Below are 22,793 nucleotides of genomic sequence, written 5' to 3' on the forward strand. Positions count from 1 at the left end.
AGGTACTATGCTGTGAAGTGAACAGCTGTAAACATTCTGTTCATTCCTAGAAATAAACTTGTGTTTTCCAACCAGATTAGTATGACATATGGTAAATGGTAGAAAATGCCATTCTTTAAAACAGTTGGTTTCACAGGTTTGACTTCTCTGACGTACAGACGTCTGTTTTTGTAGAAGGAGGAACAGCGTGAATATGGCGGCATGTAGCTTAGCGGTGAAACACATTGGGCCAGTAACTGAAAAGTTGCTGGTTCAAATCCCCGAGCTGATTAGGTGAAAAAAATTGTTGATGTGCCCTTGAGCAAGGCACTTAACCTCTATATTACTCAAATGTGAACATGAATGTTTGCTGTCAAAATTAGAATAAAAAAACAAGACAATTCCTTCTGCAAATCAAAACACTGTTTAAAAACCTCAACAGGCCAAAATATTAGGGTCCGGCACAAATACTACTTAGATCGGATTCATGGTAAAGGGTCACTTTTATAAAAGATATTTCAGTTGACAAATGAACATGAAAGACAACTTGGCAAAGCATAGCTGTGAAGACATCCTCGGGTAGATACGAGTTTAAACTTCAAGACAGATCCTAAAAATGGGTCTAATTGCATTCGAGCCATCCTGTGAATGTTCTGTTAGTGAGACAGTCTGTACAGTCAGAGCTCAGTTTAACATCCTCTTTCAGGCCATTTCCAGGGACAAACAGAAACGAAAACACACACAAAAAAAGGTTGCAACAGTACATCCAGACTACGCACAAACACAAATAATTGCATAAACCCTGAGACAAGAAACATACAACAGGCATTTAGTCAAATTGTGATTTTTGTATCTTCAGCCATGAGTCACATTCTTTGCAGTGTGTTTTGAGTTGAGAAAGAAGATACAAATTTAGTTGACCAAAATTGAGGGAAGTTCGAGTCCAAGTCTAAAAATAAACAGGAAGATTGTTCTATGCACAAAATCATACACTTCACTTCCCAAAATTAACTCCTAACTAACATGGGCAAGGCCTCCTTGAGTTTGTCACTAGTTCAACAAATGCCACCTGAGGAACACAGTCAATAACCCAGTGTTTGGAGGAGCCCAGTGGCTCAGACCCCATGCCCTTCTCTGTCAGAGCAGGAGAACCAATGTGGCAGCTCCTTTAGAGTGACATCACAATCCGTCCTATCCTCGGCTGCAGTCATTCTGGAGTTTATAAGTCTCTGAAACGTAGAAATAGAATCCATAGAAGAGATTCTGTTTGTATGCTCTGATCATAGTGTCAGTGGAGCAGTCATAAACACACTATGAGCCCCAGGACTCAGAGGGATGTACAGTACGGCATCCATGTTCCTCTGTAGTACAGTCCCAGCCTGGCATTCCTGCAGCACCCCCCCCCCCCCCTCCCCAGTGGTCTGGTGCAGCTCAGGCCAGTATCTCGATGGAAAGTTACTCAGCAGAGGAAACATCAGATTAGGCGGGCTGGGAGGGACAGGCCGCTCCTCTCCTCACCCGACCTTAGGCCCAGTTTAGCCACACTCCTGCTCTGCAGCTGGGGACATGTGATTCTCTTCTGACTGCAAGCCTGGAGGGCAAGGTTGACAACCCCTCCTCACACCTCCACTGCATTCCACAGCCACCGAAGGGAGACAAGCCTGCATTCCAGACACCACTGCTGAGAGAGAAAGAAGATAAGCGTTAGGCATACCAAGAACTCTGAGTTTGTCCATGAGAATCATTCACATTTCTGTGAACACTTGCCACATGTCTAGCAACAGCTCATATACAGGAAGTGAGAATGCAGATACTGCAGTGTGGACCATTATAACAGCTCATCAGTAGTGTCTTATCATGCTCATCAACATACAATTTTTCATGCTTTATGATGGAGAGAAATTCCCACAAAATGTAGGATTGGAGTTGTTCCCGTTACAAAAAAATATATTGTATTGCTGTAATATTATTACAAAAAAAGAGAACAAATTAAATCGTATGCCTTAACCCTAATATGGGCGTAAACCAATACACATCCAGGCTTATCATGATTCTAGACTGACACAAGTACTGCTTGTCAACTCTGGAGCTAGAAATCTGTTCAGCTGTAGATATGTACATTCTACATTGTGGTGATTCCTCTGGGTTCTGTAGCTGGACTCTCATATCCCAGTCTATCTTTGACTTCAGATATTTTAGAATCTAATTTCCTTTGCCTGCTGTTAAGATGGAACAGTTCATTTGAAGAAAAAAAATAAAAAGTTATATTCTGAATTGCATTTGGGGAATTAATGCGATTCTGTCTGCAGGAGCTGTTTGTTTGTTTGTGTGTATAGGTGCGCCTAACAGACACCAAAGCATGGTGCGATACAGCAGACAGAGACTGCTGGGGTAGTTTAAGGCAGCTTAATGAGCTCATTACCATAGCAGAGCCTGGGTATCCTCTCATCTCAGAGCGGAACCTGGGTATCATCTCGTCTCAGAGCAGAGCGGAACCTGGGTATCCTCTCGTCTCAGAGCAGAGCGGAACCTGGGTATCCTCTCGTCTCAGAGCAGAGCGGAACCTGGGTATCCTCTCGTCTCAGAGCAGAGCGGAACCTGGGTATCCTCTCGTCTCAGAGCAGAGCGGAACCTGGGTATCCTCTCGTCTCAGAGCAGAGCGGAACCTGGGTATCCTCTCGTCTCAGAGCAGAGCGGAACCTGGGTATCCTCTCGTCTCCGAGCAGAGCGGAACCTGGGTATCCTCTAGTCTCCGAGCAGAGCGGAACCTGGGTATCCTCTCGTCTCCGAGCAGAGCGGAACCTGGGTATCCTCTCGTCTCAGAGCAGAGCGGAACCTGGGTATCCTCTCGTCTCAGAGCAGAGCGGAACCTGGGTATCCTCCTCTCAGAGCAGAGCGGAACCTGGGTATCCTCTCAGAGCAGAGCGGAACCTGGTAATACAGCAGGAGCCTGAGTCTCCTCAGTATCTGCTACTGAGGCTACAATCTCACATCACAGCTACGAAGGCCTGTACCCATTTACCACAAGGACTAGAGAGCGGCTGCTGTTCTCATACTATAGTGCAAACATATTACACAATACATGTAAAAACGGTTTTGTTTATGTTGACTAATATGCTAATAACACCACATCAGCAGGCCTGATGAGACTTTCCACTGCAGCAAGTGTTTGTGTGTGTCACTGTGCGGGTGTCCCGGCACAGTCCCTGCAGCTCTTTTTAATAAAACATTTTCCACTAGTGTAGACGACGAAAGCCGGCACCGCCAGGGTAGACGACGAAAGCCGGCACCGCCAGCACCTCCAGGGTAGACGACGAAAGCCGGCACCGCCAGCACCGCCAGGGTAGACGACGAAAGCCAGCACCGCCAGGGTAGACGAAGAAAGCCAGCACCGCCAGGGTAGACGACGAAAGCCAGCACCGCCAGGGAAGACGACGAAAGCCAGCACCGCCAGGGAAGACGACGAAAGCCAGCACCGCCAGGGAAGACGACGAAAGCCAGCACCACCAGGGAAGACGAAAGCCGGCACTGCCAGCACCACCAGGGTAGATGACAAAAGCCAGCACCACCAGGGTAGGCGACGAAAGCCAGCACCACCAGGGTAGGCGACGAAAGCCGGCACCACCAGGGTAGACGACGAAAGCCGGCACCACCAGGGTAGACGACTAAAGCCAGCACCACCAGGAGTACTACCCTCTGCTGCCAGCCACCCTATCACTGTTTCACAAGTACGGCACCTTTAAATATAGTTATCTTTCTATTTAAAGTCAGGTTTCACATTGAGCTGCATTCACATTGCAAAGCAACTAATCTCAACCCCAATGAGGTGAACTACACTCCCGAACCTCAGAGATCAACGATCAGTCGTCACCACCTTTACTACCATCAGACAGGCTCAGACAACATAGGCTTGGCTTGTCTGTGTGCGTCTCAGCCTGTCTCTTCATATTAGTGAAGGGTCAAACAGCCATAAACTCTCCTCTGTGTTACCTCACAGTTGGCTTTTCACCTATTTCCTAACACCAGCCCATACCAGTGAGTCTGGTTAGTCCACTGCAGACAGTAAGCCAGAGAGTCTGCACCCTTTTCTCTATATAGTGTACACTACTTTTGGGCTTGGCCTGAGTGTACACAGAATCAGGAGTTGACTGTAGTTCCAGTCCTGCGCAGAAGGATGTATTTTCACCAAAACCCTGCAGCCTCTACCCACCCGGAGTCAATACTGCTACCCCACAATGCACTGGACCATGGCCCATCATCGCTCAGTCTCTGTCCAGTTCCTTGGTCTCTATGTTAAATCATTGTTAGCTACAAGGAAAATCTCCAGAACAAGCGCGTGTTTAATGATAAGAAATGCATCAAAGGCTACACACCCAGTCATAAAAGAAGTCACATAAATCCAAAAGGACACCCGCTGCGTCAAACTGAAGTAATCAAGTGGCTAATTTCAGTTTCGCAAAGCGTCCCTCTCCCTTGAAAAGATCTGCTCATTAGACCCCCCCCCCTTGTCTGTGAGGTAAAGTCAGACAGCATACTAATGCAAACGAGCATTGTCTTACCAGGAGTTGAGCCTGACAAATTCTAGCATAAAACATTGTTCCTAGCAGACGCTGGACTGAGACTAACAGTGGGACAGAGAATACAGCTGTGGCAGACCAACACCCCCTCAATGATACATGCAGACCGACACCCCCTTCAATGATACATGCAGACCGACACCCCCTTCAATGATACATGCAGACCGACACCCCCTTCAATGATACATGCAGACCGACACCCCCTTCAATGATACATGCAGACCAACACCCCTTCAATGATACATGCAGACCGACACCCCCTTCAATGATACATGCAGACCGACACCCCCTCAATGATACATGCAGACCGACACCCCCTTCAATGATACATGCTTCTGAGGGAAACATAGTGTAAAGTGTTCGAAGAAGCCCCACAGCGCTGCCGACTCATCTGTTTTAAAGTGATCATCAAATTATAGTCTGAAGATTAGTCGGCCATTTTAAGCACATCCTCCCTTTGTGTTCCGGAGAAAAGGCCAATAAAAACCCTATTCGTTTTATGCAAATGATGCTGCGCCAAGGGCCATAAACGTGACAGATTGATTACTCTGGAGACTCAAGACAGTGTGGGCACGTGCCCCGAGTTCACCCTCGCTCTCTCGGGGAGGGGGGGGATGCTGAACACAGATGCCATTATAAAAAGGCTCATTCAGAGAGCGTTCCTGGTGGGCTTTAATAAAACATTAGTATTGAGCCTCTCTCCTCCCTCCATCCATCTATCCATCCTCGGCCCTTTCTTTAAAACAGCAGTCTGGGGAGGCGCCCACTGAAGCCTGCCCATTGGCCTATGACCCAGCCCAGGTGTGCCCCATCACAGAGCCGCCCCACAGCCTCAGGTTTCAGTTGGAACAGTTTAAATGGGCCTCTGTTTCTGGGATGTTTGTGAGAGGGGGAGCAGAGAAAGAAGAGGGGGGAGGGGGGGGGGTGAGAACAAACAGCCATTGCTAGGCCTGTTGGGTGTCCGGGGAAACCTCGTTGAACTTTGTGCTCAGATCTCCGGTTACATTCTGTCTGTCTATAGTCCTACACCAGCACAGTGTTGGGGCTAAGCTAGGATACCCCCCCCCCACATATATGTCAGCTAAGACCCAACTCCCTCAACTCATGATTAACTACTCTAGGGTGCTATACAAGCACAAGGGAAAACAGAACAAATCCACAGGAAATAATGTCATTACAGCAGAGTTCCTATTCTTTTACTCAAAAATAGTTCAATTAACTATGTGGTGTAGAATATTGTTTTTAAATTCTACACAGTAAGAATGACAAACACTCAAAGCCACACCCATCATTATATTTTCCTGCATGCTCTATTGCAGTTGCAAAATATGTTTGTTTCAAAATCTGTTTTTGCATTAATCTTATGCAACACAAAGATAAAATAACATACATTTTTCTAAACTAATCCAATCTGTTTAACTTATTTCACCTGTTACTGAAATGTCTCATTTATTCATCTTCCTAACCCGTCCTTCTGAGGTGAATCCAGGAGGGGTTTCTGTTTGGAGTCTGGCGTTTACCTATTCTTTTCCCTTTCATACAGTATCCATTTAGTTTCACTGTGTTAAAACTGTTGCACTGGTACCTTGCTGTAATATTACTGGTGGAATTGTTTGCATGTTCCTGCTGCCATGTGTGATTAACGGAGCTCACTCAACAAATCTACACTTTGACCTCTGCTCTACAATAAAACAGATTGTTTCTTGTCTAGACTAGGAGTCTATGACAAACCATAATACGAGTGTTTACAGTCACAAATAGTTTTTTTCCCATCAACAGTGAGTGAATGGATTGTAGCCTGAATTTGTGGTCAGACCCAACTGGAGAGAAGACAACTGAAAACTAGCTGATCATTACACTAGAAGAAACCTCCAAGACAACTCAAATCTCCCCACTCCAGCTCAAATCTCCCCACTCCAGCTCAAATCTCCCCACTCCAAATCATTACCAATGGAACTGAAAGCCACACTTTTATTCCTCTAGAATTAGAAGGAAAAGGGTGGTGTGTGTGTGTGGTATGAGTGGAAGACAGGGTGGTTTCATAAGCATGTAAAACACAGTAATAATAATAATTTTCACTTGTATAAATGCTTTTCATAACAGAAAATAAAACTCAAAGCGCATTAAAAGCTAAACAAATAAAAAATGTAAAATTAAGATGGAACGTCTCCATCTGGCTTGGGATGAAAGGCTAGGAGTTGAGACCGTTTGGACGGGAAAGGCCTCGTCTCTTCAGAGGAGGAAGCATCAATAGTACAGCCAGAGAGAAGCAGTGTGACAAATTGACCCAGAGCGCCTCTCTGTCGGTTCTGGTCCTCCAAAAGGACCCGGTTCTCTGTCGGTTCTGGTCCTCCAAAAGGACCCGGTTCTCTGTCGGTACTGGTCCTCCAAAAGGACCCGGTTCTCTGTCGGTACTGGTCCTCCAAAAGGACCCGGTTCTCTGTCGGTACTGGTCCTCCAAAAGGACCCGGTTCTCTGTCGGTACTGGTCCTCCAAAAGGACCCGGTTCTCTGTCGGTACCGGTCCTCCAAAAGGACCCGGTTCTCTGTCGGTACCGGTCCTCCAAAAGGACCCGGTTCTCTGTCGGTACCGGTCCTCCAAAAGGACCCGGTTCTCTGTCGGTACCGGTCCTCCAAAAGGACCCGGTTCTCTGTCGGTACCGGTCCTCCAAAATGACCCGGTTCTCTGTCGGTACCGGTCCTCCAAAATGACCCGGTTCTCTGTCGGTACCGGTCCTCCAAAATGACCCGGTTCTCTGGCGGTACTGGTCCTCCAAAAGGACCCGGTTCTCTGGCGGTACTGGTCCTCCATTGCCGAACATGTAGCACCCACCTGTGTGACGCCACGGCTGCTGAAAAGTGCACAAACAGTCACCACATTTTGACAGTGGTTAAACGTTGACTTGGAACTTTTTTTTGTGCTCAAACTCCTCCTCTTTCCATATTTTTTCTAAACATAAACAGGGTGGGCCTTTGGTGTTTCATCGATGTGTCATTCTGGTCACGCACGCCGCGACCGACGTAGTTAGTTGGTTAGCTGTAGCGAGCCAGCTGTAGCGTAGCGAGCCAGCCAGCTGTAGCGTAGTGAGCCAGCCAGCTGTAGCGTAGTGAGCCAGCCAGCTGTAGCGTAGTGAGCCAGCCAGCTGTGGCGAGCCAGCCAGCTGTAGCGAGCCAGCCGTAGCGAGCCAGCTGTGGCGTGGCGAGCCAGCTGTCGCGAGCCAGCTGTGGCGAGCCAGCTGTCGCGAGCCAGCTGTGGCGTGGCAGCTGTGGCGTAGTGAGCCAGCTGTGGCGAGCCAGCTGTGGCTTGGCGAGCCAGCTGTGGCGAGCCAGCTGTGGCGTGGCGAGCCAGCTGTCGCGAGCCAGCTGTCGCGAGCCAGTAACTCCTCCAGTATGTGTTGATGTTATATCACAGAATGTGTTTTTGAACAGAAGCAGTAGAGAGCGGTAAGAAATGGCCCTTCTGTAGGAAAAAAGAAAACGTATTCATTCATTTTGTTTTAAAGCGTTAAATGACCTGGTATGATGGTGCATTGATCAGTTATACCGTTTAAAGACATTTTTTTTTGCCCAAAGTTGATCTTTCAGAACAGTCCCTGAGCCTCTTTTGCCATTTCTGGAAACAACATGCAGTACTTAAATTAAAAAATAAATCCTGGACGATGAAACCATGAAACCCAGGCTGCATTATTCGAATCCAAAACCACCAGCTAGCTATAAGCCAAAATGTATGTAATTTTACAACGGAGAGTCAAGACTACGAGATGTAAAGTGATCAACTCTCAGAGCAGTCAAACCCCAAAAATCTTTTTACTACAAATGTGTAGTGAACTCTCTAGCAACCAACTGGAGTCTTGTCGACACGAGGGAGAGAAAACCCTATGTTTTTTCCTACCCTGGTTGAAACCCTGGTTGAAAGTTCACAGCAAAATATATCTTCCTCATCTCAGTTTCTCTCTCACCATCTCCCCTCCACACTGCCTTTCCCTTACTACCCTCTTCTGTAGACCACTGACATGGTTTAGATGCAAGCATCGTGTGTGTGTGTGTCAGTGGAGGCTGGCACATAATGTCTGGAACTGAGTAAATGGAATGCCATTCCACTAATTCTATTCCACCCGTTACCACGAGCCCATCCTCCCCATTTAAAGTGCCACTAACATCATGTGGTGCGCACACATACACACACACGTTCAAAAGTTGAGTCACTTAGAAATGTCCTTGTTTTTGAAAGAAAAGCCTATTTTTTTTTGGTCCATTAAAATGACATCAAATTGATCAGAAATACAGTGTAGACATTGTTGATGTTGTAAATTACTATTGTTGCTGGAAACAGCAGATTTTTTATGGAATATCTACATAGGCGTACAGAGGCCCATTATCAGCAACCATCACTCCTGTGTTCCAATGGCACGTTGTGTTAGCTAATCAAAGTTAATTTTTAAAGGCTAATTGATCATTAGAAAACCCTTCTGCTATTATGTTAGCACAGCTGAAAACTGTTGTGCTGATTAAAGAAGCAATAGAACCGGCCTTCTTTAGACAAGTTGAGTGTCTGGAGCATCAGCATTTGTGGGATCGATTGCAGGCTCAAAATGGCCAGAAACAAAGTACTTTCTTCTGAAACTCGTCAGTCTATTCTTGTTCTGAGAAATGAAGGCTATTCCGTGCGAGAAATTGCCAAGAAACTGAAGATCTCGTACAATGCTGTGTACTACTCCCTTCACAGAACAGCGCAAACCGGCCCTAACCAGAATAGAAAGAGTGGGAGGCCCCGGGGCACAGCTGAGCAACAGGACAAGTGCATTAGTGTCTAGTTTGAGAAACAGACGCCTCACAAATCCTCAACTGGCAGCTTCATTAAATAGTAGCCGCAAAACACCAGTCTCAACGTCAACAGTGAAGAGGCGACTCTGGGATGTTGGCCTTCTAGGCAGAGTTGCAAAGATAAAAACATCTCAGCCATATCAAAGATTAAGATGGGCAAAACAGACACTGGACAGAGGAACTCTACCTAGAAGGCCAGCATCCCAGAGTCGCCTCTTCACTGTTGATGTTGAGACTGTTGTTTTGCGAGTACTATTTAATGAAGCTGCCAGTTGAGGACTTGAAGTGTCTGTTTCTCAAACTAGACACACTAATATACTTGTCCTCTTGCTCAGTTGTGCACCGGGGCCTCCCACTCCTCTTTCTATTCCGGTTATAGCCAGTCAAAACAGTAGTTACCTACAGCCTTCTTTACCTCTGTACTGTTTTGAGAAAAAGTTGAGCTGTTCACTGCAGCTGCATCGATAAAGTCAGCGAGCCATACAAACATCCTTCCATCCCACTCCCAGATCGTCCACATGGTCCTCAAATCAGCCTGCCAATACCGCTAAACTGCATTTGCTTTAAAAAAAATAATATTTTTTTTTAAATCAGGATTGGAATGATTTTAGTAGCGTATTTTATACTGAAAATATAAAACGCAACATGCTAAAATTAACAATTTTACTGAACTACAGTTCATATATAAAGGAAATCAGGCATTTAAAATAAATTCATAAAAAATGTGATTATCTATGGATTTCACATGACTGGGAATAGACAGATGTATCTGTGACTAACAGATGTCTTTAAAAAAAAGGTAGGGTAGTGGATCAGAAAACCAGTCAGTATCTGGTGTGACCACCATTTGCCTCATGCAGCGAGACACATCTCCTTCACATAGAGTTGATCAGGTTGTTGACTGTGGCCTGTGGAATGTTGACCCACTCCTCTTCAATGGATGTGCGAAGTTGCTGGATATTGGCGGGAACTGGAACACGCTGTTATACACATCGATGCAGAGCATCCCAAACATGCTCATTGGTGACATGTCTGGTGAGTATGTAGGAGGCCATGGAAGAACTGGGACATTTTCAGCTTCCAGGAACGGTGTACCAATTTTTGCGACATGAGGCTGTGCATTATAATGCTGAAACATGAGGTGATGGATGAATGGCACAGCAATGGGCCTCAGGATCTAGTCACGGTATCTCTGTGCATTCAAACTGCCATCAATAAAAGCTTATTTCTGCTTGGTGAACCCCACCATGGGGTACTCACAACGTTGCCATCAACAAACGTATGTTCATAACGTTGCCATCAACAAACCGCCATACATGCTGTCATCTGCCCGGCCCAGTTGAAACTGGGATTATTACATTAAGAGCACACTTCTCTAGCATGCCAGTGACCATTGTAGGTGAGCATTTGCACTGAAAAAAAATATTATAATAATATTTTTTAATTGGTTACGACACCAAACTGCAGTCAGGTTAAGACCCTGGTGAGGGCAACGAGCACGCAAAAATTCTTCTTCTTCTGCTGTCTGGGTGGCTGGTTTCTGACGATCCCGTCCTGTTGGAATACTGACAAATTCTCTAAAATGACGATGCGGCTTATGGTAGAGAAATCAACATTCAAATATCTGGCAACATCTCCGGTGGACATTCCTGCAGTCAACATGCCAATTGAATGCGCCAAAAACTTGCAACATCTGTGGCATTGTGTTGTGAGACACAACTGCACATTTTAGAGTGGTCTTTTACTGTCCCCAGCACAAGATGCACCTCTGTAAAGATCATGCTGTTTAATCAGCTTCTTGATATGCCACACCTGTCGTGTGAATGGATGATCTTGGGCAAAGGAGAAATGCTCACAAACAGGGATGGAAACAAATTAGTGAGAATAGTTTGTGCGTACCTGGTATCTGGTATCTTTTATTTCAACTTGTGAAATATGCGACCAACACACTTTACATGTTCATTTCTATTTCTGTTCAGTGTAAATTGTAGTTGCGACTGCCATACCAAATTGACGCCCCTGTTGCCACATCCTAGGACCTAGAGGATAGAGCCTGAGGCCAACTCACAGATATTGCACACTCCTCACCAAGGGACTGTAGTGTATTGCATGCACAGGCCTGAACTCTGCCTTGCTCCTGTGCTGAAAGTGATTGAGGGCTAGAGCGACGTGGAGCGGCTCTGTGTCTCTGTAATTACTGCCAGGCTGACATTCATATTTCCTACTGCTCCATAAACTACTGACTTCTCCATGTTTATCATCCAACACCCAGCCAGAGACCCAGCCAGAGGCCCCGATTAGATAATGTTGTAGTCATCGGCAACCATGACAACCATGACAACAGAGGACTGAAACGGTTTGTCGGTCCCTTCGATGTCCACCTGTGCTTGGGGTCACTGATACCGAACTGACAAGAGGACAAATGACTGATCTCGCCCGACCGAAAGTGTTGTAAAGTCCTCGAGCACCTGGAAAGCTATATAAATCCAGTCAACTATTTTGTATTTAAGGCCATAGTGTAGTAAGGGTTGAACAACTATGAAGGAGAGTGATGCTTTAATATCGACTGAGACCAGAGTGGAACAAAGTGACATGACCTCTTCCTGCGCACTGTCCTCCAGATTTATAGGATTTGGGTCAATCTAGAGGGGGACGATGTGTTACCAATTCGTTTTTTTTTGTCCCATTAGTTTGTTTCCATTGCTGAAGTTCGATTTGAAACACATGGATTCGTTTTGTCTGTGATTAATCTCTTTAATAGCTCTGCGGAGACAAACCGTCTTCTCATTTGCATGTTTAAAAAAAAAAATATGCCCTTGCCTGTGCCGCCCTCTTAATATGGTTTATCAATTTTATCTCCCCAACTTCTTTGAGACACTGCAATTTCCATTCTTATTGTTTTTAAGAGTTTAACCTGGGTCTGTGTGACCTGTTGTTTTGTACGTGTTTGAAGAAGCAACTCACCAATGATCCTAACAGCCATTTCTTCCTGTTGCCCCGTCAGTCGCTACGCTGAGAGGTACTTCCAGGTGCTGACGAAAGCTGTGGGGATCAACGAGTAGGGCACGCTGGTCACGCTGTCCCACGAGTCTGTAGAGGGGTCGTAACAGTCCAGGGTCTTGCACCTCTGAGCCCCAAAGTATCCTCCCACCACGTACAGCCGGTTGCCCGACGCCACCGCGTGACAGCTGATCCTCTTGGCCATCACATCCCCGAACTTGGACCACTGGAACGTCTCACTGTTGAAGCGGTAGGCCGAGCTGGCCGAGAACTCTGTGTCTCCACCGATCACTACGACGTGGTTGCCTACGACAGCCGCCGCCGTGTAGCGCCAGAGCTGAGGGCAGGAAGCAGGCACCGTCCACCTGTTCTGGACCGGGTCGAAGCACTGCACCTTGGGAAACTTATCTCGGTTGACGCTGGTGCCCCCGAAGACAAACAGCTTGTTCTTGGCCCCCACCACTGCAGCATTGCTAACCCCCTCTCTGAGAGGAGCTACGAGGATCCACTTGTTGGTCTGTGGGTCATACTGTTCCACCTGTTTGAGAGAGACTGACGGAGAGGCTGGGAAGGAGCCGGCCAGAGAGGTGTGTCCACCTACAACGTACAGGATGTGGTCGAGCTCAGCTGTCCCGTGTCCGAACCTGGCCACCAGCATGGGCGCTGCTTTGGACCACTCATCATGCAGGGTGTCATAGACCCACATGTCTTTGGAGGCCCCGTTCTCAGAGCCTCTCCCCCCAGTCACATAGACCTTGCAGCCAATGGCACAGGCGCTGCACTCCTTACGGGGGCTGGGGATGTCCGTTTTGGGGGTGATCTCCTTGGTCTTGTTGTCAATCATGTACACCTTGTCACACATGAAGGTCTGACCTCCCAGGAGAAGCAGGGCCTGGCTGACCTTCCTGGGCCTGGCGCAGAACCCCGTCACAATGCCGTCGTTCTGGAGGATCCTCATCTTACATCGCACTGCATCCTCCACGATCTCCCGGCCCACTTTGTGTCCCATCACCAGCTCCTCAGAGGCCACGTTCTTCAGCAGGTATGTCTCGGGCAGCAGGGCCAGACGCACACAGCGCAGCAGCTCCGGAAGGTCACCCAGCCTCCTCTCTATGTCCGCCTTTACCCAGTCTATCACAGCCTCGTACACCAGGCTCTCATCCTCCACCTCCAGTTCCTCGCTGAACACAAGCTCCTGAACCTTGTCTTTAGGGAGACTAAGGAAGTCCTCCGTCCTGTTGAGGGTGGCGAAGTTGGCCAGGCACATCCTCCAGGAGAGCTCGTAGAGCCGCTGGCACTGGTGGGCGTCCGACAGCAGCATCATGCCCAGGCAGTTGGACGGTGCCAGGTTTTTCTCTAGGAACTCAGAGCAGGCGTCTCGGATGTCATGAAACTGGAGCATGTCCCCGGCCTCCAGAAGGGACTCTGCGTTCTCCTCGTTGATGATGACGCGGGCCGAGTAGGCATAGTCTAACAGCAACTCCAGCACCTCTGGGTGCAGCGAGTCGTGGAAGTTGACCTCGGCATCGCGGCTCTCCCTCAGGCCTCCGTTAAACATGGCCTCAAAGTAGCGGCTGCAGGAGGCCAGCACTGCACGGTGGCAAGGGAAAACCCGGTTCCCGGCCCTCAGGACCACGTCAGTGAAGACTCTTCGCTTACGGAGCAGGTTGAGCTGGGTCAGGAGGCTGTCTGCATGAGACGTCTTGTGGAATAGCTGGATGTTCATGGAGCCAGAGCTAGAGCGGGACTTCCTGTTTTCGTGGTTGCTCACAGACATCTTGGACCTGGAGGGCAAGCAAACACAATGTTAGCAAACATATCTATATATATATATATTGGTCTAAAATGTCATTATGAATCATCATTTTCTTTAGCTTTACAGGCTTGACATGGTCTTGGATATTGAAATATGTTCAGACTTATTAGGGACATTCACATTACAAAAATTTGCAACTTCTGTTTACACTAGCCTTGGGATGTGGTGTGGCCAAAGCCACATTCCTGTTTCATGTGTGAGTAGTTTTGGGGTGGGGGTGCTGTAAAATGGGGGGGGGGGGGCTGCAGACAAATCTTTTTGCCCATGCTGGCGCTGCAGACTGGTAGATCCGCTAATACAGGACTATTAAAGCCCAGTGCACTACTTTTGTGAGAGAAAAAATGTACCCCCCCAAAAAAAATTACATAATATTTTATGATTTATTGATTCAGGGGGTGCTGCAGGCCCTACTTCCTGCAGCTTTGGCGAGGACAGCTATTGGCATACCGTAAATACCGTTGTATATAGACAAACAAAATAAGGATAGAAATTCAAACTATACAGGAGCCTCATCTAAGCCATGTTGCACATAGTGCTGCACACTTGATTAATGCAATGATTGACAAATGTGCGGCTATTTTAAAGAGCCTTTTTTCATTTTCTATTTGGCTAACAGAGCAAAAATGCTGTCCACTGGTATTAAAGGGAATTCTTGCAAGGACAGCTGTTGTTTTTACGGAGTGGCTACAGATAAGGAGTTTGGGGGGGGGGGGGGGGGGGGGGGATCACGTAATGCACATCCGGATCACGTAACGCACACGTTATTTTACGCATTCGTAGCTGCTCCTCCTCTTCACGTGTATCTCTTTTACGCACCCACTTTTTAACCACGATGATGTAGCTTATGTCTCTGCCTCATTTCTGCACAGCTTAAATAAAATACAACATTTGGCGATTTGAACGAACAATCCAAAACATGTAATATTATGAAGGTTATAACCTTCTCTGTCTGTTTTAACAAATAGTGTAGTTGCACAAGCAAGACCCAGTCCCGGATAGTTTGGACACGTTTTGTGTGATGCGGGCTAATCTTTTTAGAGTTGCTGCCATATCGTAGTTCCTGGAAGAAGAAACAAAAACACGACTTGTCTGCCTACTGCGCATCTTATTCAATGTTTGATCTCCCGGCCCACTTTGTGTCCCATCACCAGCTCCTCAGAGGCCACGTTCTTCAGCAGGTATGTCTCGGGCAGCAGGGCCAGACGCACACAGCGCAGCAGCTCCGGAAGGTCACCCAGCCTCCTCTCTATGTCCGCCTTTACCCAGTCTATCACAGCCTCGTACACCAGGCTCTCATCCTCCACCTCCAGTTCCTCGCTGAACACAAGCTCCTGAACCTTGTCTTTAGGGAGACTATCCAAACAATCCAAAACATGTAATATTATGAAGGTTATAACCTTCTCTGTCTGTTTTAACTAATAGTGTAGTTGCACAAGCAAGACCCAGTCTATCACAGCCTCGTACACCAGGCTCTCATCCTCCACCTCCAGTTCCTCGCTGAACACAAGCTCCTGAACCTTGTCTTTAGGGAGACTATCCAAACAATCCAAAACATGTAATATTATGAAGGTTATAACCTTCTCTGTCTGTTTTAACTAATAGTGTAGTTGCACAAGCAAGACCCAGTCTATCACAGCCTCGTACACCAGGCTCTCATCCTCCACCTCCAGTTCCTCGCTGAACACAAGCTCCTGAACCTTGTCTTTAGGGAGACTATCCAAACAATCCAAAACATGTAATATTATGAAGGTTATAACCTTCTCTGTCTGTTTTAACTAATAGTGTAGTTGCACAAGCAAGACCCAGTCTATCACAGCCTCGTACACCAGGCTCTCATCCTCCACCTCCAGTTCCTCGCTGAACACAAGCTCCTGAACCTTGTCTTTAGGGAGACTATCCAAACAATCCAAAACATGTAATATTATGAAGGTTATAACCTTCTCTGTCTGTTTTAACTAATAGTGTAGTTGCACAAGCAAGACCCAGTCTATCACAGCCTCGTACACCAGGCTCTCATCCTCCACCTCCAGTTCCTCGCTGAACACAAGCTCCTGAACCTTGTCTTTAGGGAGACTATCCAAACAATCCAAAACATGTAATATTATGAAGGTTATAACCTTCTCTGTCTGTTTTAACTAATAGTGTAGTTGCACAAGCAAGACCCAGTCTATCACAGCCTCGTACACCAGGCTCTCATCCTCCACCTCCAGTTCCTCGCTGAACACAAGCTCCTGAACCTTGTCTTTAGGGAGACTATCCAAACAATCCAAAACATGTAATATTATGAAGGTTATAACCTTCTCTGTCTGTTTTAACTAATAGTGTAGTTGCACAAGCAAGACCCAGTCTATCACAGCCTCGTACACCAGGCTCTCATCCTCCACCTCCAGTTCCTCGCTGAACACAAGCTCCTGAACCTTGTCTTTAGGGAGACTATCCAAACAATCCAAAACATGTAATATTATGAAGGTTATAACCTTCTCTGTCTGTTTTAACTAATAGTGTAGTTGCACAAGCAAGACCCAGTCTATCACAGCCTCGTACACCAGGCTCTCATCCTCCACCTCCAGTTCCTCGCTGAACACAAGCTCCTGAACCTTGTCTTTAGGGAGACTATCCAAACAATCCAAAACATGTAATATTATGAAGGTTATAACCTTCTCTGTCTGTTTTAACTAATAGTGTAGTTGCACAAGCAAGACCCAGTCTATCACAGCCTCGTACACCAGGCTCTCATCCTCCACCTCCAGTTCCTCGCTGAACACAAGCTCCTGAACCTTGTCTTTAGGGAGACTATCCAAACAATCCAAAACATGTAATATTATGAAGGTTATAACCTTCTCTGTCTGTTTTAACTAATAGTGTAGTTGCACAAGCAAGACCCAGTCTATCACAGCCTCGTACACCAGGCTCTCATCCTCCACCTCCAGTTCCTCGCTGAACACAAGCTCCTGAACCTTGTCTTTAGGGAGACTATCCAAACAATCCAAAACATGTAATATTATGAAGGTTATAACCTTCTCTGTCTGTTTTAACTAATAGTGTAGTTGCACAAGCAAGACCCAGTCTATCACAGCCTCGTACACCAGGCTCTCATCCTCCACCTCCAGTTCCTCGCTGAACACAAGCTCCTGAACCTTGTCTTTAGGGAGACTATCCAAACAATCCAAAACATGTAATATTATGAAGGTTATAACCTTCTCTGTCTGTTTTAACTAATAGTGTAGTTGCACAAGCAAGACCCAGTCCCGGAGAGTTTGGACACGGTATATTTAGATTATATTTCTGAACAACTTTTACTCCACTACCAGTCCTAAATAAAATGATTTACTTTTTACTCCTCACATTTTCCCTGACAACCAAAAGTACTTGTTACATTTTGAATGCTTAACAGAACAGATTTTTTTTTTCAATTCACACACTTATCAAGAGAACATCCCTGGTCGTCCCTACTGCCTCTGATCTGGCAGACTCACTAAACAGAGAACATCCCTGGTCATCCCTACTGCCTCTGATCTGGTGGACTCACTAAACAGAGAACATCCCTGGTCATCCCTACTGCCTCTGATCTGGCAGACTCACTAAACAGAGAACATCCCTAGTCGTCCCTACTGCCTCTGATCTGGCAGACTCACTAAACACAAATGCTTGGTTTGTACATGGAGTGTGCCCCTGGCTATCTGTACATTTTAAAAACAAGAACATTTGTGCCGTCTGGTTTGTTTAACATAAGGAATTTGATTTGTTTTATACTGTTGATACTTAAACACATTTGAGCAATTACATTTACTGTTGCTACTTAAACACATTTTAGCAATTACATTTACTGTTGATACTTAAGTATATTTAAAACCAAATACTTTTACCCAAGTCGTTTTTTACTTGGTGACTTTCACTTTAGTCATTTTTATGAAGTTATCTTTACTTTTCCTCAAGTATGACATTCGGGTACTTTTTCCACCACTGTTGACATGCTGGGTGCTCCGCTTCCGCATCCTTGGTCGCCTTTGTCTGGTCACTTGTTTAGTCTACAAACTTCATGTTTTACACCAAACTGTTCTTACTGTTGCATCACCTCACTAGGCTTTTAATAAGCACAATGTCATGTTCTTTCTTTTCCAGGAGGGGAGTAGGCTACATGCAACTATTTACATTATCAACATATTCGTACAAACTTTGCCGTCAGTATTTCAAAACATAAACACGATACAAAACAGTCAGTCTAGTGATTTCATGTTCTTAGATGCTGAGTTACATGCAGCTATTTACTCTCACCGCTATATCAGCATATGGCCTAACTATGGTACGGAGCGATGCATAACGAATGCGCCCATTTTCAAACTATTTTTACCCGTCTGGATACAGATATACGTTCCGCTGCAAGACAGACACGCAGTCTAATTGGCGACTGTAAATTACTTTTTCCATCATCATTGCAAACATTGAATAAGATGCGCAGTAGGCAGACAAGTCGTGTTTTTGTTTCTTCTTCCAGCAACTACGATATGGCAGCAACTCTAAAAAGATTAGCCCGCATCACACAAAACGTGTCCAAACTATCCGGGACTGGGTCTTGCTTGTGCAACTACACTATTTGTTAAAACAGACAGAGAAGGTTATAACCTTCATAATATTACATGTTTTGGATTGTTCGTTCAAATCGCCAAATGTTGTATTTTATTTAAGCTGTGCAGAAATGAGGCAGAGACATAAGCTACATCATCGTGGTTAAAATGAGGGTGCGTAAAAGAGATACACGTGAAGAGGAGGAGCAGCTACGAATGCGTAGAATAACGTGTGCATTACGTGATCCGGATCCGAAGTTTTAACAAGAGGTTTCTGGAAGGGACGGGGCGTGGGCGAAAACGCATCTGTAGCCACGGCCTTGTCTTTACACTAGAACACTCAGAAGGGGGTATGTGGTATAGATGTGGTAGATCTCTCTTGAGCAGATCTTTCAAAGATGCACTAGGGAGATATCTCTCGGCTATTTCCTGGTTCCTAAAATTCTAAGAATGCCTAATTTCAGTTTGTTACAAAACAAGAAATTATTGTGTAGATAAATCATTGTACCATCTAAAACTTCTTTTTTTTTAAACGTAAATTGAAGTATTGAAATAGCGCACATAGAACAAATCTGCTTCTTAGACTTGCTTTCAATGAGAGTGACAGATCTATAACACACATGTACGTCTATGTGAATTTGGTCAGGTTGCCCAAAAGTGTATTATTGGACCTAGTTTGTGTTGTCAAAGTGGTGTAAAGAAGCCCTTACCCTGCCAGCATAGATGTTAAAGCATTGAAAATTAACCCTGACACTCCCATCCTGAATAAATACAAGCCTGGCCACAAAATGTCATTAGTCTATAAAGCTATCATCTCTTATCAGTAGGATGGATCCGGAAATGAACTCTGGACTTGGAAGATGAAAGGATACATGATAAGGTTTGTGTTTACACACTGGCAACAAGGGAATCAAAAATCTGTCAAATCTACCAGTAATCAATTATTTACTGACAAATGCATAAAAATATAATTTAATTCTCATTAAATACCTAGTTATATTACATAACCAGGTGAGGTGAATAAGTATGCTACCTGGGTGTGGACATCCCTTTCGTGGCTTTTATCAGCATTTTACGCCTATGAATCACCGTGCCAACCTCCCATGACTGTTCCCTCCGTAGCTCTCTCATTTTAGACGGTGCCATAGGCAACGCATTCAAGTCCCTGTGTAAAACCGAACACCTTATAGAACATCCCCTTCAGGCTATAAATTGTCCGAATTGTGCAACACTAAAAGCAAATTATGTAACTTTAAAAAAATATGAATTCATAATATTGTTTGATAGCCAAAATGCAATTAAGAATCACTGAATTTCTTCAACTAAATTATATACAATTAATTGTAGTTATTTCAGAAAACATTCCATTGCTTGACGGCACAGGGAACTGTTTAATAAATTGAAATATTCACATTTCACGAGGCTGTCCCAAAAAACACCTGCAAATCAATACATTAATAGAATAAGAAAAATACAAACATTGTGCTTAACCAAACGACCGAGGAGCAAGGACTCCAACACGACACACTGAAATCACATTCGTTTCGCGCAGTCTTTTGTGCATACTTATTAGTAGCCGCCAAAGATCTGGACAGTCTTTAAATGTAAACCATGTCCAGCATGCGCTCAGTTTCTTCCGAACTTAGATCAGCCTGGCAAACATACACGGCTACAATTGCAAGCTCCGGATCAACGGATCGGATGTTACAAGCAGCTAGTTATATTTCGGAAGTACAAGAAGTGTCAAACAAGAACGTATCTCTGTGATCGAAACAAATCCTTACCTAAATCGTCTTGGAGCAAAGCAGGAATATCCGACCAAAACACAATGGAATGGGCACCCAACTTCTTCGTGAGTTTAATGTATTAGTTCACGAAATAGCTTTCTAAGTAACGAAGTTCAGACGATGTTTCTCCTAGAAAGCTGAAACACTGGTAACCCATCTGTTTTATTTCTCTGTGTTTTTAATACACAATAAATGTAAGCGTTTGCAAAGTTGTTCACAGTGCGTCTGCGTTGTAGACAATATCTACAGCTGTAACGAAGCACAAGCTACAGCTCCATAAGCACCTCCTACTCATGTATGCTCTCGTCCAATCACAGCAGAGAAGAAAGTTTGAGATTCCCCCCCCCTGAACAATTGAATAATATAATATATTTTTTTAATTATATCTTTTTTATTTAATCTTTATGTAACTAGGCAATTACATATCCATTTTGTGACAGATATTGATAGAAAACATGACAAATACTTAGACAAGCTGTTTTTATCATTGTTTATTCAATATATATGATTTCTTTAAATGAAACAGTTTTATAAGGGTTTGCTATACACTTCACCAATATGCTTGAATGTCTACAGATAAGAAAAGAGGGCTATTGTACTACTACCCACTTACATGTACAGTACACATTGTAATGTGAGGTTGGTCAAAGTCCAATAATACAGACGATGGCTCATTGTTTTTTGGTAAATTCTTGTAATTTTCTGAAGGATTTAGTATGGTAATCAGGGATGTAGATTAGGGGAATTAGAAGTTATTACCGTGCCATTTAGCACACATTTTTGTTATAACACTGAATGGATTTATGCTCAGAGAATAATCTCTGGAATGGTACATTAATGCCGAACTCAATATTCCCCAATAGTATGCCATACCAACAAAACAAATGTAAGCACATAGAGAGAGAAACCCAGATAGAGGCAGCATCTATCAATCACATTCATTTTATTTAGACCTTTTTTACATCAGCAATTGTCACAAAGTGCTTTACAGATACCAAACATTAAAGAGCAAGCAATGCAGAGGCAGAAGCACAGTGGCTAGGAAAAACTCCTTAGGCAGCATCAGACTGTCCCAATCCAGAGGAGGAGAGGATCCCTCACCTGCCTCCCTGTCTACCTGCCTGCCTGCCTGCCTGCCTCCCTGTCTACCTGTCTACCTGTCTACATGCCTGCCTGCCTGCCTGTCTACCTGCCTGCCTCCCTGTCTACCTGCCTGCCTGCCTGCCTGCCTGCCTCCCTGTCTACCTGACTGCCTGCCTGCCTCCCTGTCTGCCTGCCTGCCTGCCTCCCTGTCTACATGTCTGCCTGCCTCCCTGTCTACATGTCTGCCTGCCTGCCTGCCTCCCTGTCTACATGTCTGCCTGTCTACCTGCCTGTCTACATGTCTGCCTGTCTGCCTGTCTATCTGCCTGCCTGCCTGCCTGCCTCCCTGTCTACATGTCTGCCTGTCTACCTGCCTGCCTCCCTGTCTACCTGTCTACCTGCCTGCCTCCCTGTCTACATGTCTGCCTGTCTACCTGCCTGCCTCCCTGTCTGCCTGTCTACCTGCCTGCCTCCCTGTCTACATGTCTGCCTGTCTACCTGCCTGCCTCCCTGTCTACATGTCTGCCTGTCTACCTGCCTGCCTCCCTGTCTACATGTCTGCCTGTCTACCTGCCTGTCTACATGTCTACCTGCCTGCCTCCCTGTCTACATGTCTACCTGTCTGCCTGTCTACCTGCCTGCCTGCCTCCCTGTCTACCTGCCTCCCTGTCTACATGTCTGCCTCCCTGTCTACATGTCTACCTGTCTGCCTGTCTACCTGCCTGTCTGCCTCCCTGTCTACCTGCCTCCCTGTCTACATGTCTGCCTGTCTACATGTCTACATGTCTACCTGCCTCCCTGTCTACCTGCCTCCCTGTCTACATGTCTGCCTGTCTACATGCCTGCCTGTCTGCCTGCCTCCCTGTCTACCTGTCTACCTGCCTGCCTCCCTGTCTACATGTCTGCCTGTCTACCTGCCTGCCTCCCTGTCTACCTGCCTGCCTCCCTGTCTACATGTCTGCCTGTCTACCTGTCTGCCTGTCTACCTGCCTCCCTGTCTGCCTGCCTCCCTGTCTACCTGTCTACCTGCCTGCCTCCCTGTCTACATGTCTGCCTGTCTACCTGCCTGCCTCCCTGTCTACATGTCTGCCTGTCTACCTGTCTGCCTGTCTACATGCCTGTCTACCTGCCTGCCTCCCTGTCTACATGTCTGCCTGTCTACC

At 45.8% G+C, this 22,793-nt stretch overlaps 1 protein-coding gene across 2 annotated transcripts; it reads right to left on the reverse strand.

Annotated features, from left to right (window-relative positions):
• Window positions 1–463: 463 nt before the first annotated feature.
• Window positions 464–20,810, reverse strand: enc3 (ectodermal-neural cortex 3). Of its 2 annotated transcripts, none has more exons than XM_031785487.1 (3): window positions 20,545–20,810; window positions 12,344–14,163; window positions 464–1,657 (listed from the first exon to the last, which is right to left on the reverse strand). In XM_031785487.1, the coding sequence occupies exon 2, from the start codon at window positions 14,154–14,156 to the stop codon at window positions 12,387–12,389; it is 1,770 nt and encodes a 589-aa protein (XP_031641347.1). In that variant the 5' UTR covers window positions 14,157–14,163; window positions 20,545–20,810; the 3' UTR covers window positions 464–1,657; window positions 12,344–12,386. The 2 variants fall into 2 exon arrangements, with proteins under 2 accessions (XP_031641347.1, XP_031641346.1); XM_031785486.1 differs by having other exon boundaries at window positions 464–1,660.
• Between the last annotated feature and the right edge of the window lie 1,983 nt (window positions 20,811–22,793).

Source organism: Oncorhynchus kisutch, linkage group LG13 (assembly GCF_002021735.2).
Source record: "Oncorhynchus kisutch isolate 150728-3 linkage group LG13, Okis_V2, whole genome shotgun sequence".
Taxonomy (NCBI): domain Eukaryota; kingdom Metazoa; phylum Chordata; class Actinopteri; order Salmoniformes; family Salmonidae; genus Oncorhynchus; species Oncorhynchus kisutch.

Coding starts and splice junctions, on each gene's coding strand:
- enc3 (XM_031785487.1), bottom strand. CDS start 14,156: ATGTCTGTGAGCAACCACGAAAACAGGAAGTCCCGCTCTAGCTCTGGC.